Source organism: Dryobates pubescens, chromosome 1, assembly GCF_014839835.1.
Source record: "Dryobates pubescens isolate bDryPub1 chromosome 1, bDryPub1.pri, whole genome shotgun sequence".
Classification (NCBI taxonomy): Eukaryota; Metazoa; Chordata; class Aves; order Piciformes; family Picidae; genus Dryobates; species Dryobates pubescens.
In genome coordinates, this window is record NC_071612.1 from 35,321,044 (window position 1) to 35,344,626 (window position 23,583).

The 23,583-nt window shown below is 46.8% G+C and overlaps 1 protein-coding gene across 4 annotated transcripts in view; it reads left to right on the forward strand.

The window, feature by feature from the left end:
• The first annotated feature begins 11,024 nt into the window (after positions 1–11,024).
• Positions 11,025–23,583, forward strand: part of BEND4 (BEN domain containing 4) — a 47,858-nt gene continuing 35,299 nt past the window's right edge. For all 4 annotated transcript variants that reach the window (XM_054163713.1, XM_054163739.1, XM_054163731.1 and 1 more), the window contains exon 1: positions 11,025–11,454. In XM_054163713.1, the coding sequence (XP_054019688.1) occupies positions 11,082–11,454 (373 nt within the window). In that variant the 5' untranslated portion in view covers positions 11,025–11,081. The remainder of the gene's footprint in view (positions 11,455–23,583) is intronic.

Consider the following 23,583-nt stretch of genomic DNA (forward strand, 5'->3'; position numbering starts at 1 on the left):
GTCTCAAGCTGCACCCGGGGAGGTTTAGGCTGGAGGTTAGGAAGAAGTTGTACACAGAGAGAGTGATTGCCCATTAGAATGGGCTGCCCAGGGAGGTGGTAGAGTTACTGTCATTGGAGGTGTTTAGGAGGAGACTTAATAGGGTACTTGGTTGCATGGTTTAGTTGATTAGGTGGTGTTGGATGATAGGTTGGATGTGATAATCTTGAAGGTCTCTTCCAACCTGGTCTATTCTATTCTATTCTATTCTATTCTATTCTATTCTATTCTATTCTATTCTATTCTATTCTATTCTATATTTTGTGTGTGTGTGTATTTCATCCACGTGAATAAAAGCTCCCAAGTCTTTTTGTCTTTTTTTTTAAATTTCTTTCTTCTAAAGAAAGTGGAAATAGTCTATCTTCAGAAAGCTTGATCTCAGGTCAGCATCTCAGTGAAGCCAGCTTCATCTGCATTTTTAATCAGATGCCTGTGCAAGTGAACATGTAAAAGCTTAACTGTGCAAGCATCAGATTTTAATATTTAGTTTTCCAGGTGTATTGGATGTGTCTGTGTCTACAAGACAGTGTAAAGAAAGGGAGGTTCTGTCTGTACTCACACCTTGGCCAGACATATCTGGGCAATGTAATTTATTCCTGTGTGATCTGGCACAGGTCATCCTGCTCTGGCAGGGGGGTTGGACTGGATGATCAAAGTTGGAGAGGGGTTTGGAGCACAAGCCCTGTGAGAGCATGATTGAGCTGAAGTTGCTTAGCCTGGAGAAGAGGAGGCTCAGGGGAGACCTTATTGCTCTCTACAACTACCCAAAGAGAGGTTGTAGCCAGGTGGGGGTTGGTCTCTTCTCCCAGACAACCAGCACCAGAACAAAAGGACACAGTCTCAAGCTGCACCAGGGAAGGTTTAGACTGGATGTTAGGAAGAAATTCTTTATAGAGAGAGAGATTTGCCATTGGAATGTGCTGCCCAGGGAGGTGGTGGAGTCACCATCCCTGGGGATATTTGGGAGGAGACTGGATGGAGTGCCTGGTGCCATGGTTTAGTTGACTAGATGGTGTTGGATGATGGGTTGGACTTGATGAAAGTCTCTTCCAACCTGGTCTATTCTATTCTATTCTATTCTATTCTAAGGTCCCTTCTAACCCCTAACATTCTGTGATTCTGTGATTTTTCTTTCAAACCTGGGCAGATATCTTTCTTGGTACTTGGGTTTTCCAGAAGTCACAATCCCTTGCTTTCATACAGACATATGATCTGAAAACAACAATTAGGGGAAGCTAATGCTCGCTCTTTTCTCCATCATTAATAGAGTTGATTAGAAAGGATTGTTATCCTAGCAAAAAAAAATCCAACACCAAAAACCCAAACCAATAAAGAAAACTACAATAACTAGAGTATTAAAAAATAAAAGGCATTGGAAAATTGCAGAGACACAAAAATATTCTAACAACCCCCTGGAAAAAAAAAAAGAGAAACAACAACAACAAGCCACAGCCCTTTTCAAAATTAAATTCCTCATAAGTTAAATGGATATTTGTGGAGGGAGAGCAAAAAAACCCCACTGTCTTCCTGAAAAGCCACTTTCCTACCAACGGGGAAGAATATTTTCATACCTTTTATTTATATTTTTTTTAATGTTAGTCCAGATTAAAATGATTAAATCACAGAAACATTCAGGTTGGAAAAGACCCTCAGGATCACTAAGTCCAGCCATTAACCCTACTCTACAAGGTTCACCCCTAAACCATAACCTCAAACACCACATCCAAATGACCTTTGAACACATCCAGGGTTGGTGACTCAACCACCTCCCTGGGCAGCACATTCCAATCCCTGACCACTCTGGCTGGGAAAATTTTTTTCCTACAGTCCAGTCTAAACTTACCCAGTTGCAGCTTGAGGCCATTCGCTCTTGTTCTATCACTAATTACCTGTGAGAAGAGACCAGCACCAGCCTCTCCACATCATCCTTTCAGGTAGTTGTAGAGAGCAACGAGGTCTCCCCTCAGCCTCCTCTGTTTCAAACTAACCATCCCCAGCTCCTTCAGTTGCTCTTCATAATATTTACTCTCCAGGCTCTTCCCCAGCTTTGTTGCCCTCCCCTGCACTGGCTGCAGCACCTCCACATCTCTCTTGTATTGAGCTGCCCAAAACTGGACACACAAAAAGAATGACTTAAAGCTTCATCTCCTTTACTCTAAGGGTGGCAGAATCAGAATAGAATAGAATAGAATAGAATAGAATAGAATAGAATAGAATAGAATAGAATAGACCAGACCAGTGACTCATCCAGTCTCTTCCTAAACACTTCCAGTGATGGTGACTCCACCACCTCCCTGGGCAGCACATTCCAATGGACAATCTCTCTTTCTGGGAAGAACTTCTTCCTAACCTCCATCCGGCTTTAACTCTTTAGAACCATAGAATCAATAAGGTTGGAAAAGACCTCAAAGATCAAGTCCAACCTGTTACCCAAGACCTCATGACTACTAAACCATGGCACCAGGTGCCACGTCCAATCCTTTTTTGAACACTTCCAGGGACGGAGACTCCACCACCTCCCTGGGCAGCACATTCCAATGGCCAGTTACTCTTTCTGGGAAGAACTTTCTCCTCACCTCGAGCCTAAACCTTCCCTGGCACAGCTTGAGACTGTGTCCTCTTGTTCTGGTGCTGGTTGCCTAGGAGAAGAGACCAACCCCCACCTGGCTGCAACCTCCCCTTCAGGTAGTTGTAGACAGCAAGAAGGTCTGCCCTGAGCCTCCTCTTCTCCAGGCTAAGCAACCCCAGCTCCCTCAGCCTCTCCTCACAGGGATGTGCTCCAAAACCCTCCCCAGCTTTGCTGCCCTTCTCTGGATACCTTCCAGCAACTCAACATCTTTCCTAAACTGAGGGGTCCAGAACTGGACATATCAGCACCAAAACCAGTAGATATTTCCAAATAGTGTAGATGATATAAGATTTCCCCAGTTATAAATTGAGTCAGAGACAGATCACTAGCTACAGTTAAGTCTCATCTCTTCATTGATGTTGGTGGGCATGCCACTTTCCTATTTTAAGATGTAAACTCATTGCCACATAGCAAAGAAACAAGAAGATAATAACAAGGATGCTGAATAATGGCCAGGGCATAAAGAGATTCTCATGATACAGTAATCACAAAAGTAATGCTGATAGATGCTAGGGTATTATCATGTTATTATCTGATAATACCATACACATACCATCTTTTTTCCTTATTTTTTTCCAGATCTTTTGTATTTAAATAAATCAAAGCATACATTTTTTTATGGAATGGCACTTACTTGAAATGCTGTTCTGAGATCACCTCCGGATGTCTTCTACCTGCCACTCGTCTGTGTGTGGAGAGCCAGTGGTGGGTGGTGCATCAGGTGAATTTCAGCCTCTGCAAACATGACATCTCTACATTTACCACTGAGCAAACACAGCTTCCCCTGTTTATTGTTATTTCTAGGCAGATGCAGCTTGTGATGGACACATTCCCTGATACGAAGACTTGCAAGGTGATGGAATTTCTTCTCGCTTGAAAACACAGCAGGCTGCTGGCCCCATTCCCATATAATTTTATCTTCAGGAACTGTTGCCTCTTTTTTTTACCTCCATCTTTTTTAGTGTGGCATTCTGGAGAAGAGAAGGCTCTGAGGAGACCTAATTGTGGCCTACGAGTATCTGAAGGGGGCTACAAGAAAGCTGGGGAGGGACTTCTAAGGTGTCAGAGAGTGACAGGACTAGGGGGAATGGAACAAAACTAGAAATGGGTAGATTGAGATTGGATGTTAGGAAGAAGTTCTTCCTCATGAGGGTGGTGAGACACTGGCACAGGTTGCCCAGGGAGGTGGTAGAAGCATCATGCTTGGAGGTGTTAAAGGCCAGGCTGAATGTAGCTCTCAGCAACCCGATGTAGTGTGCGGTGTCCCTGCCCATGGCAGTGGGGTTGGAACTAGGTAATCCTTGAGGTCCCTTCCAACTCTAACAAGTCTATGATTCTGCGATCTAGAGAAACAAAATAGAAAAGGGGGGCAGGGGGGAGTTGTTACACAAATGCAGAGTATCTTCCTGTTAATTTTAGTAATGCTGGGGACAGCACTTGCAGGCTGAGCATTTTCATGTAGTTTGGCTGTTAAAACCCCTATTTACATTTTTAAGCAACATCCCTTGGGAGCAAAACTTCTCAGGGTACATGAAGCCCCACCATGGAAGGGGGGTTTGAACTAGATAATCCTTGAGGTCCGTTCTAACCCTAACAATTCTATGATTCTATTATTCTGTGATTCTGTGATTTTATGGTTCAGTTCAGTTTGTGAACCAAAGATTTTAGCACCTCTCCTGACTGAGCCATTTTGCGTTGCATCAGCCTGTGTGCCACCAAGGTCTCTGGACACTCCAGGCTTTGCCCATTACTTCCCTCTTTTCTGGACTGTAAGAAATTGGTTTCCTCCCAAAGACCGCTTTTGGGAGTTTCCCACAAGATTACCAGACTGTTAATGTATAGGAAATCCTTCATTTCATCTCCATGAAGTGGCTGAACACTGCACTTAAGAAGGAGCTGGTGTCATGACTTTATGTAAGGTTTAGGTGCTGCTTGAGAATGGAACAGTGAGGAAGGCAAAGGCAGGGAAGATTTTGCATCCTTCAATTCCCAATAGGCTCTCTTTAAGAGGAGCTGGGGAAGGCACCTAAGCTTGGGTGAAGCCAATCTTCAGCAAATAATCAGGTGTCATTTGCATGCTTCCAGCACTGGTGGCTATCTCCAGGCTCCTGTCAGTCCTGAGTTTTGTTTCCACTGAAGCCTAGCTGACTCTCTGCTTGGAAGACATGACACAGCTGGTCAGGTATATCCTGTTGTGTTTGAACCACACGCAGGATTCCCCCTCTAGATATGTTTAAGGTAGTTTTTGCTTCCAGCTGTTTTTCTCTGTCCTTCCTATCTGTGTTTACTTCTGAACAGCCACCAAGCTGTGTAGGTGCTGGGCCTGAATATAACACTTCAAATTACCAATAACCTCTCTACCTGGGGAACTACTCCAACTGAGTTCTAGCTCAGTGTGACTTCTGTCCTGCAAGACCACCTTTTTGCATGCCTGAATAGCAAAGGTTGGAAAGTATAAGAGAGGCAGGAGCTAGTAAGACCAGTGAGTGTCACACAGGTTTGTCAAAGCAGCCAGACCGTTTTGGGCTCCCCAGTTCCAGAAAGACAGAGAACTGCTGGAGAGAATTCAACAGAGAGCCCTGAGAGCCCTGTCTTGAGTCTTGAGAAGGGAAGGCTGAGAGGGGATCTGATCAATGTCTAGCAATATCTGAGGGGTGGGTGTCAAGTGGAGGGGTGGTGCACAGTACTAAGACAAGAAACAACAGGTTCAAGTTTGAACACAGAAGGTTTCACCTCAACATGAGGAGAAACTTCTTCACTGTGAGGGTGACAGAGCACTGGAACAGGCTGCCCAGAGAGGTTGCGGAGCCTCCTTCTCTGGAGACTTTCAAACCCCACCTGGATGCATTCCTGTGTTGACCACCCTGGGTGACCCTGCTTTGGCAGGGGGCATTGGACTCGATGATCTCTTGAGGTACCTTCCAACTTCTAATGTACTGTGAAACTGTGACCCCAGCATGTGGAGTACCAGCTCCTCATTCAGCATACAGCCAGCAAACTTTTTGAGGCACTGCTTTCAAAATGCCAAGTGGAGAAAGAAGACTACAAGCTGCAAAGAGCAACTCTACATTATAGAGCACCTCTGCATTACATAGCAGCCAAGACAAAAACACAAAGGTTGGGCAAGGGCTAGAGCAAGATCTAACGCTCCAGAGAGGGAAAGCTCTTCCAAACCATTCCCACAGAGACAGTGAAGCTGGTTTAGGGCAGACAAAAGTTTGAACTATGTGAGAGGTCTCGAGCACAAGCCCTACAAAGAGAGGCTGAGGGAGCTGGGGGTGTTTAGCCTGGAGAAGAGGAGGCTCAGGAGAGACTTTATTGCTCTCTACAACTACCTGAAAGGAGGTTGTAGACAGGTGGGGATTGGTCTCTTCTCCCAGGCAACCAGCACCAGAACAAGAGGACACAGTCTCAAGCTGTGCCAAGGAAAGTTTAGGCTCGAGGTGAGGAGAAAGTTCTCCACCGAAAGACTAATTGGCCATTGGAATGTGCTGTCCAGGGAGGTGGTGGAGTCACCATCCCTGGAGGTGTCCAAAAAAGGATTGGATGTGGCACTTGAAGCCATGGTTTAGTTGCTGTGAGGTGTTAAGTATTAGGAAATAGGTTGGACTTGATGATCTCTGAGGTCTTTTCCAACTTGGTTGGATTCTATGATTCTACATCATCTATTTAATCCATAATGCATTTCTAAACAATTCTCAGCAACAAGTACCCTATCCCATTTCTCAAACCTCTTTAGGTAAGCTATCTTTAATTAAAAGAAGACTTTTTTTGCCATGTGTCCACGATTGATTCCTTTAGAATATTAACAATTTTCCCTACAATGGGTAGGCACTACATTATTCCTATGTGTCCTTTAACTATATTTAATAATTGATGTACCCATTTCCCAGCCCTCAGGGAGAGTGGTTCTTTTTTGTTTTCTTTTTTAACACAACATGATCCCATTTAAAACACAGGACATTTCCTCCTCCTGAAGTTATAGGTTATTCTATATCTTGCCACTGTTTACTCAGCTCAAGAATTCAGTTAGCTACCGTTTTATTAAGGCACAAACGCAGCATGGAAATCTGCGTCTGCCTCCCTATAAATGCCCTTTCCACTGCTCATCAATTTTGCACTAATTAGAAAGAGAAAAATATTTTAAACCCAATTAATGTCACTGAGAAACATTCCAGTAATTCTCAAAACACAATGTAACCGTGATAGATACATTTCAATTATTCCAAAGCATTTTCCCAGGGCTCCAAGGAAGCATGAGGAGGAGAGGGGGAAGGAAAAAAAAGCAGGGGCTAAAAGCTGCATCACTTGGCTGATGGATCTCTGACACAGGATGTGGATTAAAGTTTAAGTGAGACCAGCAGTTCATGTTCTCCCTCAAAAAGCTCCTGAGTCACCTGATTAAAGTGCAACCTTGACAAATATGCACAGCGTTGTCTCTCACAGTTGGAATCACCAAAGAGGCTAAAAACAGCGCCATGCGCTGCATAATCTGTAACCTCAGGGGACAACAAAAACAGAGAATTGCTGTGTCAATCTCATTTCCTTGTTAGGCTCATTATCATAAATGCAGGCCTTTGGTTTTGAATGCCACACTTCAATAACATTTACCTATCAACAGCTGCTGAAATACTGAATTCCACAGTCATCTTTTCCTTTTGATGCTTTCCCTTTTGTTTCTTTATCCATAAACATGAGCAACTGAGCTAAGCTTAAATTAACTAGCCGGGGTTAAATGTTTAGGGCAGCAAATTATGGCTAGCCTGCTTGCAGAGTGGTTTAGATTACAGAGGAGAGTTGCCAATCTTAGCTCTCATCACGCACTCCAAATGTGCAGAGCAATATTGGCAGCTCATGGCCAAATCCTGCCTGCTCCAGCTATCACAGGAGCATTGCTCCTATGAATAAGTGGAGCAAGATTTAGCCCCTGCTCGGAAGATAGAGATGAATCACACTTTTATTCTTTGAGTACCTCACGGTACCTTCAGCACAGGCATGCTCAGTGATTGATAGCCTGTGTCTAGATTGCGTATTTTTCTATATACTGACAAATATTCTCTTTGCAGTGATTTCTAGGAGCAGGGGAGTCTACACTGCAGCAAGGCTGGGTTTCTTATTTTTCACTGTGCCCTTTGTCTTTGTTTTGATGAGGGTTGTTTTGTTGTTTGGTTTTTTTCTGAGGGTCAGTTATTTCCCATCCTTTTTCCACCCAGAGTGCTCTGAAATAATCCTCTAACAGATCTCCAGCCTTTAGTGTCAGTAAAACAGCTGAAAGTTGAATCAGTAAACAGGTGAGGAAAGACACAACCTTCCCCTCGGGGTCAGATCTCAAGTGGTGGCACAGTCTAAGGGAAATGAAGGTGTTTGGCTTTCTTGAAATGAGCTGCTGGTATCGGCTAAGGCTTTTCCTTTTTGTACTTGATCAAGGCAAGGGCCATGTATTAACTGTTTTAACCCAGTGTGCAGCCCATATGGGATTGCAACTCAGGGATATGCGTTTGGTTAATAATAATTTCATGACTACATGCTGTTACTCATTAAATCATTCAGGTGCTGTAGGATGTGCCTCAGGGAGTGGCCATAGAGGGGAGCAGCCCACAATCAGTCACAGCAGGTACAGTGGCATCTCCCCATACTTGGAGACCATCCCTTCAGCAAGTTGCGTCCCTGCCAGTCTAGGGTCACACTCCTCAGCTGCAAAGCCATCTTACTCCTCCTATAAGGGTGACTGCATGCCTCTGCAGAGCCTATGAGTAAAACAGTGTTCCCCCACACAGGCACAAAGACAGAAGTGGGGCCACCAGGATTAAACACTTTTGCTTCACAGGACTGAGCTGCAGAAGCCACAGCATCAGAGTTCCTTGTCTAAAACTCAGGGGAAAAGTAATGTAAGGATGGAGACAGGGAGGGTGGGAGATCCCAACATATTTTTTAGGACTACATATCCAGAAGAATTGCTGGTAGCAGAGCAGAAGAAAAGCCAACCCTTCCTAAAAACAACTGAAGGGGCATTTTTGTGGTCCAGTGATGGGTATCATCAAAAAACTTGCAGAAAAACATTCTGTGTACAAAGTAAGCTGCCCATGAAGGTGGTGGAGTCACCATCCCTGGAGGCATTCAAAAGAACAAGTAGACATGGCACTTCAGGACATGGTTTAGTGGGCATGGTGGTGTTAGGGCAATGGTTGAACTCAATGATCTTTTTCCAACCAGAACAATTCTATGATTCTATGATTCTGATTCTATACTCTGTTTTCCTCCTGGCTGAGGTCCCCACCTCATTTCAGCAGCTTTGGACCCCATTAAAGCCAAACCTGCTTCTTTCTTCATGTCCATAGAGACCTAGCATCTGCCTGATGAGCTGCAGGAACCTCAGATAAAGGAGTCAGCTTGGAGGACAGGACCAGCCAACACCACTTTTCTCTGTACAAGGCTCATGGTAGGCAAGGGTTGTTTCCTCCACCAGGAGCAGAGGGGTAGGCCTCAACACTAAAGAGCAGCAAGCTCCTGAGCAGTTAATTTGGGGTTATTTATTTGAATTTAAGAGCCTAGTAGTAACTTCATACAATTTTATTACAGATTTATTACCCACAATAGCTGCTGGCCATGGCTGCTGGCCAAGGTGGACGACACATTTCTTTCTGAGTGGTAGCAGAGTTTCTCTCACACTTGTTTCCAGTCTCACTTTCCAATTACAGCATGATTTTTTTTTTCATTTAACCTGTTTTTTTTAAAGCATAGGCAATCAAAGAGTCCAAAAAAACAAAAAAGACTTATGATTGATTTTGCTAAAGTAAAATAGCGATTTCTATTACAGCAGCCTTTAACTTCGAGCCTTTTGGCTGCTACAAGGAATTGATTTATTCTACCTGTCAAAAAAAATTAAAACCAGAAACAGCCCAGCTCCTTCTCTGTCCTGTACAAAACACCCAGTTTATAGAAGTTAGCTTGACTTCTGCAGGAGAGGGGCAGAAGACCACTGGAGTTGACTCCATCAGTAGAGAAGGGTTGCTTTTAATGTCCAGTGAGCCCAACTCCAGCTAAGTAAACAATGCCAAAATGGGAGAGCAACGGCTACAATAAGCGGCCGGCACTCCACGCAATGACAGAGGAATGATTTCCCACCGCTTAAATACAATCAAGGTGTGCTGTAATTTTACTTCCACAAGCCAGAGGGCTTATTGTAATCCTGATAAATTATAGCAGCAGCAGCAGAAGTGGGACAGAAGAAGGGAAAATGCGAATGCAAAATATAAAATTGCCTCACAGAAAAGAAGGGAGGGAGAGAGCGAGCGAGAGGTTTGTTATCGTTTATTTTTCTCCAGCATATCATTCAGTTTCAGCTGTCTCCCATCTCGCCCCGATCTCCACCATTTCTCAGGAGCGTCTCTCGATGGCATCTCATTCTCTTCCTGTCTTTCACCAGCGTTTCATTATTTCTTAACTGTCCCTGAAAGGATCTGGGCGGGAGGTGGAGGGGAGCAGGACCAGCCCTCACCTCACGTGTCCGCCTCATTTAAGCAGTTTGCAGAGAGCGGGAGGGGACACACGCACGCACATTGCAAATAATGCTAAATGTGATTAATCTCCCGGATTCCTGGAAATCTGACATGCATGAGTTACAGCGAAACCTCTTTTATTTAGCCATGAAACGCTTTTGCATAATGAGAAAGAAAATGTCCTCTGTGCCCTAATCAACTCTGACAGGTCCTGGACTCCCAAATACTTTTATTTATGGCACAATTTATTTCACCCCTAGTAACCGGGGAGGCGTGCCCGGGGCTTGCTCCGTCCGAGGAGAAGCAGAGGGGAGAGGAACAGGGAGAAGGGCAGGGAGAGCGAGAAGAGAGGGATGGAGAGAGGGACGGGGAGAAGAAAGGGAGAGGGAGAGGAGAGAGATGGACAGGGAGAAGAAAGGGAGAGGGAAAGGAGAGAGAGAGAGGGACAGGAGCAACGAGAAGAGAGGGACAGGGAGAAGAAAGGGAGAGGAGGCGAGGGCCATGAGCCTGGCGGGACAGTCGCGGCTGGGCTCCGCGCCCGGCGGAGGACCCACAAAGTTTCATCAGGAGCTCGGAGCGATAGCCCGCGGCCGCGCAGGGGAGGGGTCGCGGGGTAGCCTCACGGCCCCTCTGCCCCCACGCCGGCCCCCGACACCTCACCTGCCCCTCAAGCAGGGGGTACCGGGGGCGGTGGCGGCCCCGCCAGGACCCGCCTCCCCGCCCCGCTGCCATTAGCAGAGATTACCCTAAACACTTGGCGGTCGCCGCCCGTCTCCCTCCAGGCATTGGCGCGGCCGCCTGTCAATCAGGCCGGCGCCCCGCCGCGCCGGGGCTCCGCCGTGCCACAGAGACGAGCCGCGGCGGCGGCAGACAGAGCCCCGGAGCGGGGCCGCGGCGGGGGCCGGGGGAGGAGGATGGAGGAGGAGATGCAGCCGGCGGAGGAGGGGCCCAGCACCCCCAAAATCTACAAGCAGCGGGGCCCCTACAGCGTCCTGAAGACCTTCCCAGGGAAGCGGGCGGCGCTGGCCAAGCGCTACGAGAGACCCACCATGGTGGAGGTGCCCCGCGGACGCGGAGCGGGGCAGCCCTTCCCGCATGCCGCCGAGCCGCTGCCCTACGCGCCCCACGGCCCTTTCCCCAACGGGCCCGCCCGCCCCGCCGCCGCCCCCGGCGCTGCCCAGGGCCACCCCCGCCCGCCGCTACCACCGCCGCCGGCCCCGAGCTCCTCGGGCCGCTACGGCCCCTGCCCGGCGGCGGCTGGGGGCGGCGGTGCGGAGCTGAGCGCAGGTACCCGCAACTCCTCTCCGCCGCGCAACTTCGCGGGGCACTTTGCAGCAGGCGGGAGCGGGATGGGGGCTACGGACTACACACACACACAGCCCCCCCAGCCCCACTCCCAGCGGGCTGGCGGCGGACCCGGACCCCTTGGGCTCCCCTCCACTGGAGCTGGCGGCACCGGCCGGCCCGGGGCTGTGCGCGGGGCGGGTAGGGCCGGGGGGTCACAGACGGGGCGGGCGGCTGGGTCTCCCCGTCGGTCGGCGTCGCTGAAGTTGCTGGGGGCGGGCGGGGCCTCTGTCCGGGCCGGGGCCGTTGCCGTTGCCCGGCTGGCATCGCCCGCGGGGATGGTATGGCGGCCGCCCCCCGCCACCAGTAGCCGTCGGGGCTGTGCCGTCAAGCCACGGGCGACTTGGTGGGGCAAGCGCTTGCGGGGCGGTTCGCACCTGCGGGAGCGCCGCTGTCGTCGGCGGGCTAGGGGCTCCGAGGGGTGGAGGGAGCCCCGGGCCGGTGGCGGTGGCGTCTGGGGAGGGCGGCGGGTTGGGGCCGGGGCGGGGGGGGTTGAGGCTGCCGGAGGGAGCTGGTGGTGATGGAGAGGCGGCTGTAAAAGAGGTGATTCTAACAGAAAGAAAACAGATCGGGTGCTTGTCTGCGCCGTTTCCGTGAGATGCAGCGAGGAGCCGGAGATCAGCTCATTTTGTTTATTTCTATTTTTTTTCTCCCTGTTAAAGGTGTAAGATGCCGAATGCATATCTTCCTCCCGGTGATGGCTTGGAGTTAAAAACCACGTAGATCTTGATATGCAACCTAAATTTGGCATCAGGAAATGGGAAATTGCATCTTTAAGCAGAGTACAATCAAAAATGAATTACAATAAATCCTATATAATTGCATAGGTCATTCTCTTTAATGAGATTTTATTAACCTGACTGTCAAGCTTTTGAGTCAGGCAGATATTTTATCTTCTTCAACTGATAAAAGTGTCAGCTATAAACCACCATATAAATATTCATAAATCTACACATCTGTGGCAGCCTATCAGCATCATTCTTTTGGACATTAAAAGCATTCTAATTACTTTCTGTCTAGCAGAGCTGAAATGCTGCCTGTTATAGTATGTGCTTGGCAGGCATGATTGCTTTTGTTTGCCATCACAAATAGCAGCATCCTATTTTATATACTGATGGTCCAGAATATATTCAGGGTTTGACTGAACAGGATGAATATTATGAAGCACCATCTGGTTTTGATAACATCGGGTATATTAACTCATCTGTTAATTTTTGACACATCATTGATTTATTTATTTAGAAAAATTGGATCCTGTTTTGGTATGTTGCTGTTTGCCTTTGTAACAAATGTGATGACATTTCCTTACTAAACAGGGAGATATGCTAGTTAATAGGATATATGGCTGTGGTTTAATGCCTGTTTCTGCTCAGAAGCAGCCGTGTACTGGTTGAATTTATCATGCCTTGTTAGAAATAATTCAAGCACTTTACCTAAAAAGTTTAATACTGGAATAGATTAGCCTGAAAATTCACAGCTCTGATGCATAGTCCTGTGATCTGTGGCAGAAGGTCATGTTTTCCTTTTTCTTGAAATTCCTTCTTATTTACAATGTCCTAATGGTGGTATTGTACTCCCCCCTCCCCCTGCCTTGGTCCACAATCAAAATGCTGATGATAAATGTGACACCTGCATTTCTTCACAGAAGAAGAATTACACCATGGAAAACGCTCAGTTCTCTGGTAGATGATATGTGAGGCCATATTCCCAGCAAAACCCTCAGGGCTTTGATGATGAGCACAAGTTTGGACTTTCCCCTGCCCCTGTAGACTCTGCTTGCCAGGATCTAGAGCGGACTTCAAAGTTTGCCACTGATTCAGCCCTGTGCTGAAAAAAAAGAAAGAAGAAAGATAGTTAAGAAGCTACTGTTTTTTGCACTAAAGTTCTGTGAACTCCTTGTCCCATTACCTGCACACCCAGGCTTTACTTTTACTTGTAGGTTCCTGTATGGGTCCATATGTACTATTATGTGATTGTTTCAGCTAAAACTTGAGTACTAAGGACAACAGTAGAAAACAAACCAGAAACTTGCTGGAGTGCACAAAAGTGGGTGATGAAGCCAGAGGCAAGGTTTAAACCTCCTGAGCACTGTAAACCCTGAGGTATGAGTGCTTTGCTGAGCTGTGTACCCATCCTTCCTGCCTGGTGGTGGAGAAACATCAGCTGCCTGGAGGAGCCATAGCACACACAAGCTGAGCAGGGAGCTGTGGCGTGTAAGCCACAGGACTTGTGCAGGACTTTGTCCAAGACCTTGAGATCTTCACAACAAATGTGTGAGGCAATTTAATAGCTCAGGCTGCCACTGGGGAAGCAGAGCTGAGGTTTTGGCTCAGGGAGCTCTGGGCATTTGCATGTGCTCCATGCACAGTCACTTTGCCCAGCACCTGCATGGTCTCTGCCCACCCAGCTCCAGGGTTCCTCACAAAAGCAAGGGGCATAGGTTTGGTCGTTTCCAGAACAGCTCTTAGCCAGAGGTTCATCTCCTGATTAGGGGGTGTTGTAGGGAGGGAGGGAGGGATCCTTCCCTTAGCAGGTATCCACCCAGCTGCATGTGCACTGAGTTGTTCTCCACAAGGCAAGTAGTCACCATCCATGACTTGCAGTTTTCCCACTTAGCTTACCTGTAGCACATGGCAGGTGCTTGTTGAATGAAGAGGTGGAAGGCTGTAGAGCAGAGTCTTGTAGGGACACTCATTTCCCAAGTTGAGTTTCAGAGATTCCCCTCTTTTTGCTGATACCTCTTCACTTGTGCAGGCAACAGTGTGCAAGCTGGGTAGTAAAACACTCTTCCTGAGATGTCCAACTCTGCTAGCAACTTAAGCACTGATGTACCTCTGTACTGACCTGTCAGCCTGACCTCTGTGCCTGGGAAGATCATGAAACAGATCCTCCCAGAAGCTGTGCTGAGGCACATGGAGGACAGGAAGGTGATTCAAGTCAGCCAGCATGACTTCATCAAGGGCAAATCCTGCCTCCCTGACCTAGTGGCCGCCTTTGATGGAATGACTGCATCAGTGAACAAGGGAGAAGCTGTATGGGCTTCTGTAAGACCTTTGACATGTTCTGCCACAGCATCCTTCTCTCTAATTTGGAGTGATATGTATTTGATGGAAGGGCTGTTTGGTGGTTGAGGAATTAGTTGGATGGTCTCATCTAGAAGGTAGTAGTCAGTGATGAAGATCAGTGACAAGTGGTGTCCCTTAGGGGTCTGTACTGGGAACCAGTGCTGTTTAATATCATAATCAGTGACCTGAACAGTGGGATCAAGTGCACCCTCAACAAGTCTGCAGCTGACACCAAGCTGAGTGGTGGAGTTGATGTGCTTGAGGGATGAGGTAGCATGCAGAGAGACCTGGAATAAGCTTGAGATGTGGGCCTCTGTGATTGTCATGGGGTGCAACAAGGCCAGGGACGCAGTCCTGCTCTTGTGTCAGGGCAAACCTTGGTGTCAATACAGGCTGGGAGGTGAAGAGACTGAGAGCAGCCCGGTGGTGGAAAAGCTGAACATGAGCTGGCAGTGAGTGCTCACAGCCTAGAAAGCAAACCATGTCCTTGATTGCATCAAAAGAAACTTGACAACAGGTTGGTGGAGGTGACTCTCCTCCACCACTTTGCTGTGGTGAGACCTCTCCTGAAGTACTGCATCCAGCTCTGGAGTCCTCAGCACAGGAAAGACATGAACCTGTTGGAGAGGGTCCACAGGAGGCCACAAAAATGATCCAAGGGCTGGAACACCTCTGCTGTGAGGAAGGGCTGAGAGGGTTGGAGTTGTTTGGCTTGGAGAAGAGAAGGCTCTGGGGAGACCTTATTGCAGCCTTTCAGTACTCGAAGGAAGCCAAGAAGAAAGATGAGTACAGACTTTGTAGCAGAATGTGTATCTTTGGTAGCATGTACTTTAAACAGTATCATAGTCCACCTGAGAAACTCTGGATAGGATAGGATAGGATAGGATAGGATAGGATAGGACAGAATAGAACAGAACAGAACAGAACAGAATAGAATAGAATAGAATAGAATAGAATAGAATAGAATAGAATAGAATAGAATAGAATAGAATAGAATTAACCAGGTTGGGAAATACCTCTGAGATCATCAAGTCCAACCCATCATCCAACACCATCTAATCAACTAAACCAAGGCACCAAGCGCCCCATCCAGTCTAAACCTTACACTGTGCCTTAAAATTTAAGGTGGGCTTTCAAGGAAAGCAGAGCTGTCTTAGAAGTGTTATTCCAGTGCCAACAGCCTGGCATGTTTAACACAACCAGTTACTGAAGTTATACAGTGCCTGGACAGAACAATGTTTAAGTGAAGAGATAAATTGAAGATCATTATTTTGGCCTGAATAAAGAAGCTGGGAAGCCCCTATAAGGAAGCAGATCAGTGGCTCAGTAGTGAAATGGCCAAACACCTCTATTCTTTAGCCACTGGATTGCCTTGGACTATCTTCATGCAAAATGCCTAAGAAAGCATTGCTTAGTCATGGGAGGTGTCACATGCTCTCAGTTTCATCATCCAAGCCTAGAAGCTTACAGCAGTGATCATATCTGAAAACATAATGACAGAGTTTATATGCATGGACAGAGCCATTTGGGGGATACAGATCTGCTGCATCAGGATCTAAATTCATAATAATGGGGGGGAGGGGGAAATCAAGACATATAAACCATTGTGTTAGAGGACTGAACCTCTGGAAAGTGAAGGGTGAAATGATTGAAATACCTGAGGAACCTGGACTTTTGAGTCTTGCCAAAAAATGAAATACCAGTGAATGCATACATTCCCTGCAGGGAAGAAGGAAAGGTACTAAGACTCACTCAGTAGTTACAGAGATGACTTTCTAAACCAGCTGCCCAAGATCACAAAGGAAACTGGAAAAGCCACGACCTGAATCCAGAGCCACAGAGACCCAGCACAATGCCTTATTAATGGAACTGTCTGGTCTGAGTATTGAAAAGAACCTGGAGGTGTAGGAAAAGGTGATGTTCTGACAGTCCTCCCAGGCATCTTTTCTGATGCATCAGTGCAGCTGATCAGGTTGACTTTCAGAAGATTACCCTTACTAAAACCAGGTTTTAGTCTGGCAGTTGGATAGCTGGGAAGCCACACAGTTCAGCATCAGCAAGAAAAAGAGATCATAGAGTCAATCAGGCTGGAAAAGACCTCAGAGATCATCAAGTCCAACTTATTACCTAACACCTCATGACAACTAAACCATGGCACCAAGTGCCACATCCAATCCTTTTTTTAACAACTCCTGGGACAGTGACTCCACCACCTCCCTGGGCAGCACATTCCAATGGCCAATCTCTCTTTCTGGGAAGAACTTCCTCCTCACCTTGAGCCTAAACGTCCCCTGGCACAGCTTGAGACTGTGTCCTCTTGTTCTGGTGCTGGTTGCCTGGGAGAAGAGACCAACCCCCACCTGGCTACAACCTCCTTTCAGGTAGTTGTAGGGAGCAATACGGTCTCCCCTGAGCCTCCTCTTCTCCAGGCTAAACAATCCCAGCTCACTCAGCCTCTCCTCACAGGGCTTGTGCTCAAGGCCTCTCCCCAGCCTCATTGCCCTTCTCTGGACATGTTCAAGTATCTGAGCATCCTTCTTAAATTGAGGAGCCCAGAACTGGACAAGGTGTGGCCTAACCAGGTGTGAAGATGAATGTTGTATCCAGGAGTTGGTACCTGCTTTGCCATATGGCAGTATCTTCTGGTTGCTCGGACTCTCAGTCTAGTTAGGAATACTTCTGGTTTTTTAGCAATTTAATCCTCTTTAGGGGCCTGATCCAGCAAGTCCACCTGCAGCCAAAAGTCTAGATAAAAGTGATGGAAGTTCTGTTAAGACTGAAGACTGCAGGGTCTGAGGCATTGGAATTGCATGCTTGGTGAGCATCATAATAAGGAAAAGGAATACCACAGCAAGGCTTTTAATAAACTGTTTACACTGGTTTAGTCATTTAAATAGAATCTTCCTTTGCTAGGAAACATATACATGAAGTCAGTTAAGAATCACAGATCAGTGATTATTCAGCAGTAATCACATAAACCCAACTTTTTGTCACTTCTTAGTGATTAGCCATTGCACAGTGCTTGCTTTTCTAATTACAGGCAGCCTGGAAAAGCTGAAATCCCAATTTCTGCAATATAAGCTAAATGGGCAGCATTTGTTTCTGGGTTTTCTTTCTCCATCACAATAAATAACTGTGGTTATTCTCACTTAGGGTCATTGTGGTGGGTTGAAATTCCACCCCCCCCAACCTTAACTTTGCCAGCCCAGCCCAGCTGGAAGCAAATGGAAGCTGTATTTACAGGCAAAACTGCAATCTACAATGGAATGCAATGAATGTGTACAAAATATACAGGATTTACAATATTTACAGATACTTACAAGTAACAAACAGTGCAAGAACCCCCTGGTCAAAAAACAGGGGAAGCAACTAGCCTCTCCTTCCCTGCCGACCCAGATCCCCCTGTACAGAAGGGAGAAGAGAAAGGAATACAGAAAATTGCTGTTAGACTTAACCAAAACAATGCAGCCAAGGTCAAGCAGAAGCAAGTTAGTATCTCTCCAGAGCAAAGAAGCAAGAAGAGAAGAAAGAATTGGTTTGGTACAACCAATCTTATGGTAGATATCTCTCCAGTGGGATTTTTTAGAATTATCTTTATTTTCCCTTTTAAATAGAATAGAATAGAATAGAATAGAATAGAATAGAATAGAATAGAATAGAATAGAATAGAATAGAATCAACCAGGTTGGAAAAGACCTCAAAGATCATCAAGTCCAACCTATCACCAACACCATCTAATCAACTAAACCATGGCACCAAGCACCCCATCCAGTCTCTTCCTAAACACCTCCAGTGATGATGACTCTACCACCTCTCTGGACAGCACGTTCCAATGGCCAATCTCTCTGAAGAACTTCTTCCTATCATCCAGCCTAAACCTCCCCTGGTGCAGCTTAAGACTGTGTCCTCTTGTTCAGTTGGTGGTTGCCTGGGAGAAGAGACCAATCCCCACCTGTCTACAACCTTCCTTCAGGTAGTTGTAGACAGCAATAAGGTCTCTAGTGATTGATTTATTTACATTTTACTACTTTTATGCTCAAGATCTGTGAAAAATTTTACAGGCATAGCCTGAAACTACCACAGTCATTCAGACTGTGGGTACAGGCACCTTTACAGATGTAGGAGTTGCTTGAGCACAGAGGCAGATGCTTCCAGAATGCCTGTGCTGAGAGCATCCCTCAATGGTGCTGCCCAGTGCTACCCATAAAAAAAAAAATATAAAAATTGTAAATCTTGGTGTTAATATTTCAAGATAGAGTATTTCAAAATAGGCCTGCCTTGGCCTGACTTTTTTCTTTGTATCTTTGAGTAGGAGTTAATGTTACTCGAGCACAAGCCCTATGAGGAGAGGCTGAGGGAGCTGGGATTGTTTAGCCTGGAGAAGAGGAGGCTCAGGGGAGACCTTATTGCTCTCTACAACTACCTGAAGGGAGGTTGTAGCCAGGTGGGGGTTGGTCTCTTCTCCCAGGCAACCAGCACCAGAACAAGAGGACACAGTCTCAAGCTGTGCCAGGGGAGGTTTAGGCTCGAGGTGAGGAGAAAGTTCTTTCCAGAAAGAGTAACTGGCCATTGGAATGTGCTGCCCAGGGAGGTGGTGGAGGCACTGTCCCTGGAAGTGTTCAAAAAAGGATTGGACGTGGCACCTGGTGCCATGGTTTAGTAGTCATGAGGTCTTGGGTAACAGGTTGGACTTGATGGTCTTTGAGGTCTTTTCCAACCTTATTGATTCTATGATTCTAAAGAGTTAAAGCCATTGGAGTGTGCTGCGCAGAGAGGTAGTGGAGTCACCGTTCCTGGAGGTGTCCAAAAAGGGATTGGATGTGGCACTTGAACCATGGTTTAGTTAGCCATGAGGTATTGGGTGATAGGTTGAACCTGATGATCTCTGAGATATTTTCCAACCTTACTGAAAAAAGAAAGGGGGAAAAAAAAAAAGAGTAATTGCTGGGTTTTGTGTCTTTGGAGCAGATCTGATACTGAACTGAAGATTAAATCAATGCTGTCATTTGTGTGTAGAATCTCAGTGACTTTTAAGCCATTATCACGGTGAATGTGCCTAATGCATTCCATTCTACCACAAAACTAATCATTAATTTTTATCTCTGCTGATGTTTGTGTGCATTATAGCATACTTCAAAACCATCATTTGGAATGGCAGGTTACTCTTTTTTGCTGTGTTTTAGGCAAAACCATAATATTTGAATAACATCTTCTGTATTAATCTAATCCCCTTTTTGGTTGTTTCATTCATATTTCATCCCCCTTGCAACCAGGAGATGCAAAGAATGAGTAACTGTTTTGTCAACAGGGACTGAAATGATTAATACACAAACAGTAAATATGACTTCAGGTCTGGAATCGGATTATAGGATTAAAACAAAGTGGGGGGGGAATAAAACTACTCTGCAGTAGAATTGCAAAAAATAGAATAGAATAGAATAGAATAGAATAGAATAGAATAGAATAGAATAGAATAGAATAGAATAGAATAGAATAAACCAGGTTGGAGAAGACCTTTGAGATCATCGAGTCCAACCTATCACCCAACACCATTCAGTCTGGAGAAAAGAAGGCTCCAAGGTGACCTTATTGCAGCCTTCCAGTATCTGAAGGGGGGCTACAAGTAGGCTGGGGAGGGACTTCTCAGGATGTCAGGTAGTGATAGGACTAGGGGGAATGGAATGAAGCTGGAGGTGGGGAGATTCAGGCTGGACGTGAGGAGGAAGTTCTTTACCAGGAGAGTGGTGAAGCCCTGTAATGGGCTGTTCAGGGAGGTGGTTGGGGCCCCATACCTGGAGGTGTTTAAGACCAGGCTGGATGAGGCTCTGGCCAGCCTGATCTAGTGTGAGGTGTCCCTGCCCATGGCAGGGGGGTTGGAACTAGATGATCCTTGTGGTCCCTTCCAACCCTGACTGATACTATGATTCTATTATTCTAATCAACTAAACCATGGCACCAAGTGCCTTATCCAGTTCCAATCAATATCACCCTCTAATAATTTTAAAGGGGAGAATTATCCTAGGGTGCTGAGAGAGCTGGCAGATGAGCTGGCCAAGCCACTCTCCATCATTTTCCTCCAGACCTAGCTCACTGGAGAGGTCCCAGATGACTGGAAACTGGCCAGTGTGGTCCCCATCCACAAGAAGGGTCGGATGGAGGAACCTGGAAACTTCAGGCCAGTCAGCCTGACCTCAGTGCCAGGGAAAGTGATGGAGCAGATTATCCTGGCGGCAATAACTGCGCACCTGAAGGATGGCCAAGGGCTCAGGTCCAGCCAACATGGATTTAGGAAGGGCAGGTCCTGCATCCTGGCCTGCATTAGGAATAGTGTGGCCAGCAGGAGCAGGGAGGTCATTGTGCCCCTGTACTCAGCACTGGTTAGGCCGCACCTTGAGTACTGTGTCCAGTTCTGGGCCCCTCAGTTTAAGAAGGACATCGAGACACTTGAACGTGTCCAGAGAAGGGCAACAAGGCTGGGGAGAGGCCTTGAGCACAGCCCTGTGAGGAGAGGCTGAGGGAGCTGGGATTGTTTAGCCTGGAGAAGAGAAGGATCAGAGGTGACCTCATTTCTCTCTACAACTACCTGAAGGGAGATTGTAGCCAGGTGGAGGTTGGTCTCTTCTCCCAGGCAACCAGCACCAGAAAAAGAGGACACAGACTCAAGCTGTGCCAGGGGAAGTTTAGGCTCAAGGTGAGGAGGAAGTTCTTCCCAGAAAGAGTAATTGGCCATTGGAATGTGCTGCCCAGGGAGGTGGTGGAGTCACCATCCCTGGAGGTGTTCAAGAGGGGATTGGACGTGGCACTTGGTGCCATGGTCTAGTCGTGAGGTCTGTGGAGACAGGTTGGACTCGATGATCCTTGGGGACTCTTCCAGCCTTAGCTATAGAGTGATACTGTAATGTGCAAAATAGAGAAATAAGGCAAAGGACAACTTGAAGTTTTTGATCATGCTCAAGTTCCTTGATTTGGTTCATGAAGAGGTCCCATGTGGAAAGCTGCAGTGTCACCCAGGTTCCATTCTTTTCATTTCTATTACACCTGTTGTGCTGTGTTACTTTGCACTTGCATAGTAGGGGTTAAAGGCAGCAGGCCTTAGGTTAATGCAGTAAAAGGGAAGGAGGGACTACAGGTATGGAGGCTACAGAGCTGGCACCTCACCAGCACTCCCTTGCAAAGGGAGCAGCAGTGCCTGTGCATTTGTGCCCTTTTGAGTCTGGGGCCAGGGCTCAGTGTTGTGTATCAAAGATGTTTTGGAGAAATCAGCCCTGAGGCTCAGGGTGTGGTACCACTCGTTGGCACAGGAGGCTGATGATGAGAGTGCTTTAAGTCTTCACATGCTGGTGGGCTCTCTGTTTGGCCCTGGGCAGCCTCATAGCCCAGCTCTGCACCTGTGCTTGCTCTGTCCTCACATCCCTGCTCTTGCAGTTAAGTCCTTGGGAGGTGGCAGCCTGGGGGTTTGTGCCAGGGAGGTCTCCTCAGGCTGCATTCAGGACTGAAAGCATTTGTATGCTGCCTCAGCCCTGTCCTCTTTGCAGAGATTTGGAGGATGGTAAAAATGCAAATCAGTGTTGTTTCAAATATTATTGAGGCCAGCTGTACTAACCTCAGTGTGAGGTAGATTTTCTTCTGGATTGTGGAGAAGTATAGAGAGACGTGCCACCTCTTAAAGGCCTGAATTCTGAATGTTTCTGTTCTTCCTGTGTTATCAGCATGATCAGGCTATGTTTGCATCTCTAGTGATGAAGTTAAGATAAATGAAGGTCTGGGGTGCTTAGTCTCATGCATCTGTAGCAGGTTGCCTTTTCAAAAGTAAATGCATTTGTCACTTTCTAAAAGTCAAGCCTGCCTGAGAAGAGCTCTCCAAAATTGGCAGCACTTATACCTACCAGCCTTTTTTTCTTGTCTTTTTTTTCCCCTTCCTATCTCATGGAAAATGTTAGTTACATCTTTTTAGACACCCGGAGGAGAACTCAGTTATGAATAAGCTAAGAAAAAAAATGTAAAGGCATTTTTTTTATTGGTAAACCCAACAAATCACACCATAAATGTCTTGGTTATTTTCCACCTGGGTCCGGGAGCTGTTACTGGAGCTTGAGCTATATACATAGGCACTGGAGAAATGAACTATCCTAATACAATGTGCCCTTGTGGCTAAGAAGGCCAATGGTATCCTGAGGTGCATTAAGAAATGTGTGACCAGCAGGTCAAGGAAGGTTCTCCTCCCCCTCTACTCTGCCCTAGTGAGACCACACCTGGAGTGTTGTGTTCACTTCTGAGCTCCCCAGTTCAAGAGGGACAGGGATATACTAGAGAGCATCCAGTGGAGGCTTGGAGGCTGATGAAGGGACTGGAACTTCTGTCTGATGAAGAAAGGCTGAGAGACCTGGGGCTGTTTAGCCTAGAGAAGACAGGAGAGCTTATTAATGTTTATAAATATCTCAAGGGCCAGTGTCAAGAGGAAAGTGCCAGTCTCTTTTCAGTGGTGACCTGTGAATAGGACAAGGAGCAGTGGTTACAAACTAGAACACAGGAGGTTCCACATCGACGTGAGGGAAAACTTCTTTGCTGTGTGCATGACAGAGCACTGGAACAGGCTTCCCAGAGAGGTTGTGGAGTCTCCTTCTCTACCACAACCCATCCGAATGTGTTCCTGTGTGACCTGCCCTAGGTGATCCTGCTTTGGCAGGGAGCTTGGACTTGATGAACTTCAGAGGTTTCTTCCATCCCCTACCATGCTGTGATTATACTATGTAGGTTTCAACTGTAGCTGCTGTTGCTTCAGGGCAAGGCTGACTAGGTGCAGTGTAACATTCTTATCCTAATTCCAGAGCCAAGGTACTGCCTCCAGAAACTACTGGGCAGCCCCAGGTAGGGCATCCTCATTATGTCCAGAGGAGATTAAAGAACTCTGCACTGCTCTCCACGGGGTGACACTGGCTGGCTCACAAACTCATAGGTCAGCAGGACAGAAAAAAATCTCTCCTCTGACAAGAGGAGCTTCACTTTG